Source organism: Bison bison, unplaced genomic scaffold (genome assembly GCF_000754665.1).
Source record: "Bison bison bison isolate TAMUID 2011002044 unplaced genomic scaffold, Bison_UMD1.0 scf7180017864535, whole genome shotgun sequence".
NCBI lineage: Eukaryota > Metazoa > Chordata > Mammalia > Artiodactyla > Bovidae > Bison > Bison bison.
Genome location: NW_011495084.1, coordinates 1,627,191 through 1,636,357, shown reverse-complemented (window position 1 = coordinate 1,636,357; position 9,167 = coordinate 1,627,191). Strand labels below are relative to the sequence as shown.

Genomic DNA, 9,167 nt, shown 5'->3' with positions numbered 1-9,167 from the left:
GGGAAGATAAGCTGAGGGTAGGTGGTGAAGACAAATGAATAGTTTGTGAAGGAAGTGCCAGCACAGAGCTTCTCCTTCTTAGGATAGAGAGGAAAATGGTAAACCTCTTAGAAAATCTGTCTTCAGTATGGCATTACTCATGTCTAGTTAAGTAGTTAGGTCCAGTGATTATCAATACTTATGTCTGGTAAGATCTAAGGGCTCTTCCAGCAGACCACTGGAGCTAAGGAAAGGTGCAGAAGCCACCTTCCAGTCCTGCACACTACAGATCCGTTCAGAGAAAACAACAGAGAGCATATAGCTACCTGAGCCTTGAGACAGACATGCTAAGAGATCCAGAGTACTAGAATAAATCTGAGGTTGGATCAAGGCTAAAACAGAAAATAAAAACCTTGAAACTGGAAGCTATGATGGCGGGGGGGAGGGGGGTGGGCGGGAGGGGGGGGTGGGGGGTGGGTGTGAGGGGTGGGTGTGGGTCCCAGAATGGTTCCCAACAGTCAAATGAGATGAGTCACGATATCCCAAACTTGAGATCCCCTCATGCTACTTTCCGCGGTCTCTCCTATACCTACAGTCCATTTTAGGAAGTGAGACAGAAATGGGACACCGCCTGAAAGAAGAGAGAAAAAAGGACTGCGGGGGAGTTGAACTCACACAGCATGATCACTATACAGAGTAATGATACCGTTTATCAGAGTAGGACCGGAAACCCAACCAGAAAAGTCTTGATTCTCATTAACTTTTTTCACTGTCAATTTTTTTTCTAACTCAGCAAAACAGTGTCATAAATCTCTGAGTCATTACCTTTGATTCAAAAACCCAGAAGTCATCATTGATTCCATTGATTTCTCTTTCTTTTCATTCCCACAGCCAATCAATCCATCACTGGGTCCAAGCAACTTTTCTTCCTAAGTGTAATAAAAAGCTGCCACTTCTCTCCTCCATCCCAGGATCATCTATAGCCCAGATTACTAAAATAAGCTCCCACCTAATATTCCTGCTAGCATTTTCCCCCCTACAATTCTTTCTGCATAAAGTACCCAAAGTGCTTTAATAATGCTTTAATAACTGTACTTTAATAATTCCCATTACAACTGAAATGAAAACAAATCCTTATGATGGCTTAGCTCCTGACCTTTGCCAGCCTCCTACTCTCCAGTATAACTCTCCTCTGTCTCTCCATCTGTGGCAACACTCACCTTCTCTATGGTTTTCAAAACATATGTGTTTCCTCACAGAGCCTATGCACTTGATATTCCTTCCTCCTGCAGATCCCGACCTGACAAGAAGCTCCTTCTCGTTCAGATCACAAGTAAAGGCCATCTATTCTTTTGGCCTTTTCTTTGGCCATATATTCTTTTAGAAGCATCCTATCAAAAGTAACCCTCTTTCCCCCGATTCCTTCTCTTTTGTTTATTTATGGGTATATAACCCAATTATCTCTTTAGAATGTAAGCTCCTTGAGGGCAGGGGTCTTATGTGTGTCTTGTTCACAGGTACATAGCTCCTCTATCAATGTTACTGAATGAAGAAATGAAACCCTGAACTGATAAATGGAGTCGGGTAATAGAGGGGAATGGTTACCTTGTCTCACTGCTCTCCTCCCATTATCATCCCTCATGCCACTCCTAATTTTGCCAAAGCAAAGGGACTTGGAATCAGGCAATGAAGAATACAGGAAGGATAATCCTAAGGAGCAGTATGCAAAGGGTTTAAAGAGGGACTGGGGTGGGGGGAAGTCTTCATTTAGGAAAGAGAAGAGTAGACTTCTTAAAAACATCATACGTAGCCTTTCACTCAAGTCCGGACCTTCTGAGTAAGAAATATAAAAGAAATGTCTATATAAAGCATTATGTAAATTGCATTTTCAAAGTTGAAATATTTAACACATTAGGAAATATGTTATATCACTTGTGAATCCTTATACCAGGATTTATAGTAGATCAAAGTGAGGCTTCTAATCTATTGAGTTTCCATGAAGCAATATATTAATACCATGTTGTTAATCAATGAGAAGCACTATAGGATTATGTCTTTTTTCACAACTGACTCATAAATAGGCAAGTAGGGTAAAGGTGATCAGTAAAAAATAAATACACTGCTTACATTTCAATGGACAATTGACCTTAAATAATAGAGTTCTGGAGAAATATCTTTTAGTTAAATTTTAGTTTAAAATATTCTGCTCAAGGAAACTTAAAAGGAGAGTGGCATAGAGAATACTGGAGTAATATTCTAAAAGCTTTTCACATATAATTACAGTTGGAGTCACATGAGCAGTCCATGATGCTGAAGAGCAGGATTCTAATGTAATTATACATAATACATTTATTTTGTTTTGATTACAAAATTCACATTATTTGACTATGCTTGGACCTCCACCTAATATGGGAAAAAGTTGTTTCTTAATAAAAGCATATAAACTAGCCTATTAATAATCAGATTTCTAATGTAGCTTCACAATCTGAAATTTTAAAACTGCATTCCTATTATGTTACAGATTAATACTTGTTCTCAGAACTATTTCCAGAAAGGAAAAAAAATTCTTACCAGACATAAACTGTGTAATAGAGGATAATTCCATTTGGCTCCAGGGGTGGTTGCCATGACAACTTCACCATGACACCAGACAACTGTTTTACAGAGAAGTCTTGTGGGGGAGAATCAGGAGCTGAAAAGTTAGGGTATAAGATAATGTATTAATATTTTATTAAACATACATAAGCAGCAGCTAAAATAGAAATGCACAGAATTTTTATTTTGAACTTTCTGGTAAATGAATTGGGTACAGGGCCTTTCTCCATGGGCTGGAGAGGCTGTTTACTTTCAAAATGAGATGATAAAAGATTTTGCATGGTGGTGTTAGAACATCTGTTTCTGTGATTCAATGGAAAAAAATATTTCATGAGAAAAAAAGAACAAGGGTTATGACACTGTGATTCACCTACCATTCAAGGACATCTTGGTAAATTATCATCCTCTAATAAAAATAAAACTACTGGGGTGAGTAAATATACAATAAAAGAGCTCCCAAAACAATAAAAAGAACCGGGGGAAAAAATCACACATCCAAGAAGTGGTAAAGTGATAAGCATAGCATTGTGAAAGCAACTGACCGACCTCACAATGAAAACTATACTCCTCAATTTCATGTGTGTCATTAAACTGCAAAATAGCATCAAAATGTGTTCACTAAATCTTCAAAATTGAATGGTTGACAAAGGAAATGCCAATGTAGCACATAAACAAGTATATAGACATTTTAGGGTCTATTTCTAATTGTGCTATCATAGTGTAAGGATTCAAATATTTCAGCCATTCTGCATTAAAAAAATACATTAAACACTAAAAAATACTGTAAACTAATTATCAAGTATATATTTCAACTTAGATAAAACATTTAGAATGCAAGTTCTCAGTTGCTACATAATAGCAGAGTAATATTTTAAAATATTAACATTTTTTGCATGTAAAGGGGTATAAATTACTATAATTTTGATCACTGTTTTAGTTATACATGGAAACTGAACTCACACCTAGTAGAAATTCTGAGGATTAGTTCAGATTTCTTTAAACAGTTTTAATTTATAGATTAGTATTGTGCAGATCACTTTTTTCCAGTGATTTGAAGATGCTGCTTGAATTATTATATTTTCCTTCTAACTTTTGGGATAATCCCAACTATAGTGCATGTGTACACATACATGTGTGTTTTGATATGGTTTGATATTGTTATTCTGATAATAACAATTCTTCAAAAAAGAGTTTATTGAGCAGAGAAAAGCTTTATGAAATAAGTTCCACAAAATAACAGTAGCAGCTGTATTTATATTTTCCGTTGATATTCTCACTGGCACCACAATAAAAATGCTATCAAAACTGATTATCACAGAATCCATATATCCCATTGGAGGTGTTTGTTTCCCAAGATATGAATTACCTCTAACTGAGGAAACTCTTTCATTTGTGAAAACAAAAAACTGTGATATTTTTCTAAATATCACTGCAAAACTTTTGTTTATTATTGGGAAAAAAGAATTTTAATCAAAACTAGCACTTATACAGAACACTGTATGTTGTAACTAAGCATTTATCTTTGATAATATGCTTTATGCTTTAAGATGTTTAAGTGGAATATCAGCTCTTGGTGTTTTATATTTAATCTTCAATATATTCTTGAGTAGTTTCTTTTTTATGTCAAACTTTTTATTACTAAAAAAGTGTGATTAAATGCCTTTTTAAGTAAAATACTGCATATCTACTATATCAGACAAAGTTTTAACCATTTTAACATTTGTCAAAATTACTTTTACACTCTTCAGAAATAGCTCAGTTGGTGAAGAATCTGCCTGCAATGCAGGAGACCCCGGTTCAATTCCTGGGTTGGGAAGATCTGCTGGAGAAGGGATAGGCTATCCACTCCAGTATTCTTGGGCTTCCCTTGTGGCTCAGCTGTTAAAGAATCTGCCTGCAATGTGGGAGACCTGGGTTCAAACACTGGGTTAGGAAGATTTCCTGGAAAAGGGACAGGCTACCCACTCCAGTATTCTGGTCTGGAGAATACCATGGAAAGTTGGACACAACTGAGTGACTTTCACTTTCACTTCAGAACTGCAATTTTAAAAAATGAAATTGGAAAAACTAGAATAAATAAATGCAATGTCTTTTGCAATCTATCCAACTCATCATGACAGAGATATGAGTATAGATAAGAAGGGTCTTCATAAGGCTTTTACTTTCTCTGCTTGGCATGGTCATTCCTATCCCTAACCCTCTCTCTACTCATCTTGCTTCAGGTCAGAGCTTAAACATAACTTAATCTGCTACATTTTCCTGGACACTCAGAGTAGCTAAAATTCTTATTTTTGTCCTGATGAACACTTCTACCAGTAATTATAATTATCAAAATTAATTGTCTACATATTTGTCAAATTTAGATCTCTTCTAAAGAAGATAAGGAGTTCCTAATACCCAACAAAAAGCAAAACTTCTGAGGCCTTTATCCATTTTAGGTTGGCTGTAATTTTTCTATAAGGGGGTTTTGTTCTTTACCCTGTTTGTTAGCAACTATGTCAATGACTGAGCCAAGCACTTATATGGATGTTTACCATAACTTCATATTTTGAATAGCCCAGGTATAATTTGAAACTATTGACATGAGCAGTAATAAACTCTGACTGCTCAAAATAATAACATATGTTGTCTACTGGTCTAGGTTCCTTCAGAAACAACCTCAAATTCTTACTACATGGGCTATTTAGATTAGAAATTAAGAAGTGGGTACTCTATCTAGTAGGGCATTGCTAAAATGATCTAGTACATCTTTCTGAGACATTATCTAAGACAGAAGACAATCTAACCTTCTACCCTAGCCTTTAACCACTGTCCCACGGGGAAAATTCATTTATTTGGTAAATTTTCACTTTGAGAGCAAGAAAAATCTAATTATGAAAAAATGAAAATTTGGACAGGTAAGTTCTGCTGAAGAAACAAGCATAGGAAGCAGAGGCAATAACTAAGGAAGACTAACCCATGAGAAGACAGAAACTGGTGAATGACTGTAATCTGAACATCCATAAAGCACAGTTCAATGGGAAGATGGGGAAAGCTTGAGAGGGTGAAAAAAGATATTCTACGAACACATGTTACATCCAGAACTCCTCCTCCTGGCAATGGGACTGACTTTTGCAGAAGAAGAAGAATATTCTCAAAATATACAATGTAGAAAACATAAAAGGCAACTCCAAATCCAAAATGCATCTCTCAAAAGTAATTTTGTTTTTAGCATGATAATATGCCTACAACTTGGTGAAGTAGCATTGTAAAGTGGTCTCAATAGTAAAGTTGGTTTTATCCAAGTGAGGAAAGGTGAGCTTAAAAGTTGAAAATGAAGGCTATTAACATTCAGGAATAGCATCTTGGCAAATTATGGAGAGAAGTCTGGTAAATAGCCTGAACTCATTAGCAAGCTAATCTTAATAACATAAAAAAATGCTACAGGCCCTTCCTGATCCCAACACCTTGTTTCGGATTCACTGACTTATTGTGTGGCGAGCAGAACGAGCTTGGACTCTGTAAAGGTCTCCCTGGGCATGAAATGACACATGTATGTAATATACCTGGCACAGGATGAAGGTTATGAGTTCTGTTCTCCTGGGATGTTTTTGCTTTTAAAAGCAACAGATTAAAAAGCAACTTAAGGAGAGAACAAGATGGCGGAGGAGTAGGTCGACGTGGAGTACAACTCTCTCCACGGATACATCAGGAACACACGGTCAGACACAGAAGTCCATGTAGAACACCAGCTGAGAGCGGACAGGAGTACCCGACCAGTGGAAAAAAACATATAGAACCATGCAAAACTTGGCAGGGTGAAGGAACCAGGGGGAAAAGCAGGAGTGTGAGAAGGACTGGACCTGCCCTCAGCTGGTGGGGGAACTGAAGCCAGGGTCCGATCCCCACAGCGGGACAATTGTCTGAGTCAGAGGAGAAACATTTAAGGCTGAGAGTGAAACAGCTGATCTGTGGCAGCCTAAATGGAATGAGAATCAGACAGTCCTTGCCACAGCCATACATACCCCGAGTAGGAATGCTGGTCTCCTGGAAGGGGCAGCTGCTGGGAGCTGGAGTTTAGGGATTGTGGGGCAAACCCAGGACGAGGGCTGCTGTTGACTGCAGAGAGACAGATCGAGGGGATGTGAGGGAGGAGACTGTGGTGGGAAATGCCTGTGGAGGAAAGCCAGGCAGCTTTGGAAGCAAAGCAATACTGCTGAGTCACATGGAGGAGGTGGGGTCATCACCATGGCCTCTCCCCCCACAACAGCATCAGCAGCTGAACAATAGAGAGGCTGGCCCATCAAACGCCTGATGCCCTGAACTACGGAGTAGGACCCCACCAAGTGTGCTCCTTTAAGTGCCTGATGCACTGATCTACAGAGTAGGACCCCAGCCAGGGGGGCCCCTCTATGTGCCCGGCACGTCTAACAACAGAGAAGGACCCCAGGCAAGGGAACCCTCCGAGTGCCTGAACAGGTGGAGGTACGGAGAAACACTGACCAAAGAGGCCTTCTGATCACCGGCTACAAGAAGCTTGAAAAAAGACGCTGACAGGGCCATAACTCCTGCAGCAGAGGCAGTCTGTGTCCCTGCACACGTGGCATCACCTGGGTCCCTGCAAGCCAAGCAGCTGCACCACCTTCACACTCAACTCTCACTTGGGCAAAGCTGCCACAGGCAAAAAAAGAGTCTTGCCTCTATGCACACAGGGTTGCTTCATTCATGTCCGACGCTTTGCAACACTGTAGGCTGTGGCCTGCCAGGCTCCTCTGTCAGAGAGGGGGTTCTCCAGGCAGGAATACTGGAGCGTATTGGCCAATACTGGTTGCCATATCCTTCTAGAGCACTGTATTCCCTGCTGCCTTAGCCGCCAACCCCCTGAGTACCTGGTGCTGCCAGAGCCCCTGCGACCCAAGCAGCTGCACGACCTCCACACCTGGCCCTCACGGGGCAAACCCAAGCTCTCCAGGAAAGCCTCAGGAGCTAAACCCTTGTAGACGACCCACGTGTAGAGGTGGAAATAAAACCACAATTGAAACCCAGGGGCAGTGTGGCTAAGGAAGAAGACCCAAAACGTTCCCAACAGCTATACAAGGTGCAGATTAAATCCACATGGTCAACTGGCAAACTCTGTGTCTACGGAATATATAAAAGGTCACTGAGAGCTCCCACAAAAGAAAACACGCTAGCTCTGATAGCTGTGGACACTGGAGGCAAGAACACACAGAAGTCGGACCAGATTAGAATCTGAGCTGCCCCCATAGCAGGTCCAGAGATCAGCACAGTATTGGAGGGCATCCTAGGGAGGTAAGATGAACTGTGACTCCCAGCGAGGTGAAGGACTCTGACAGCAGTGACTCAAGAAAAGCATTTATTATTCTTATGTTTTGACTTGTTCTGTAGATTCTTTTGGATTTTTTCTTTTTTTTTTTCCTCCCCCCCCCGCCCCGTTGTAGTTGTTGATTTTATTGGCAATATGAAATCTAATTAAGCTTTTGAGCTTTTTTTTTTCTTCTCAGACACATTTTTTAGTTGTTATAAACCTCTGCCCCTACATTGGGCTTTTGCAGTTCTGTGGAATTTTTTTCTCTTTTTTAATTTTAATTTTTAATTTTTTTAACCTATTTTATTTTTTCTACATTTATTCCTTTGTTTGCTTTTTCTACTGTTCTTTTCCCCTTGCAGTTAATCTTTAATGTATACAAATCTTTATCTATCTCTATTTAACTTTTCATATCTATTCTTTCTTTCCTTTCCTCTCATATTTGTTAGTTTTATTTTCATTGCTTTATTCCTCAATTGGCACCTTGCTTTAGTTTTGTTTTCCAGTTTGTGCTTCAGTTAGTTTTGTTCTGGTAGATATAACTTTTGCTTTCATTTGTTCGCCAGGTCAATCTATTGTACTTTATTTTTGTTGGACTGTTTTGATTTTGCTTATGGGTATATACGTATATGTGTATATTCAGTCACACTTCTTATTGTTGTTATAAACTTCTGCCTCTACGTTGGACTTTTGCAGTTCTATGGAATTTTTCTTTTTTCTTTCTTCTTCTTCTTTTTTATAATTTTAATTTTTAATTTTTTAAACCTATTATATTTTTTCTACATTTATTCCTTTGTTTGCCTTTCCTACTGCTTTTTCCCCCTTGCAGTTAATCTTTAATGTATATAAATCTTCTTCATGTACCTCTATTTAACTTTGCATATCTATTCTTTCTTTTCTTTCTTTCCTTTCCTCTCAACATATTTGTTAGTTTTGTTTTCATTGCTTTATTCCCCACTTGGCACCTTGCTTTAGTTTTGCTTTCCAGTTTGTGCTTTAGTTAGTTTTGTTCTTAACAGGTAAATATAATTTTTTATTTCCTTTGTTCGCTGGGTCAATCTACTATTTGACTTGGGTTTATGTGTATATTCCATTATTTTAAGTATTATTTGGCTGATTTTGTAACTGTCATTTTCCTGGGGTTCACTTTGGTTTCTCATTTTTGGATATTTGTTTTAATCTCACTTAATGCCATAACAAACCACTTGTGGGATCTTCGTTCCTGACCAGAGATCAAGCCCTGAACCTTTGGAGTGGGAGCACTGACTCCAAGACCCTAGACTACCAG

General features: G+C 38.8%; 1 protein-coding gene across 1 annotated transcript in view; it reads right to left on the bottom strand.

Annotated features, from left to right (window-relative positions):
* The window catches only part of PTPRQ (protein tyrosine phosphatase, receptor type, Q), a 232,711-nt gene that overhangs the window by 169,201 nt on the left and 54,343 nt on the right, over positions 1-9,167 (bottom strand). The window contains exon 17 of the mRNA XM_010832015.1: positions 2,551-2,671. Coding sequence (XP_010830317.1) covers positions 2,551-2,671 — 121 coding nt within the window. The remainder of the gene's footprint in view (positions 1-2,550; positions 2,672-9,167) is intronic.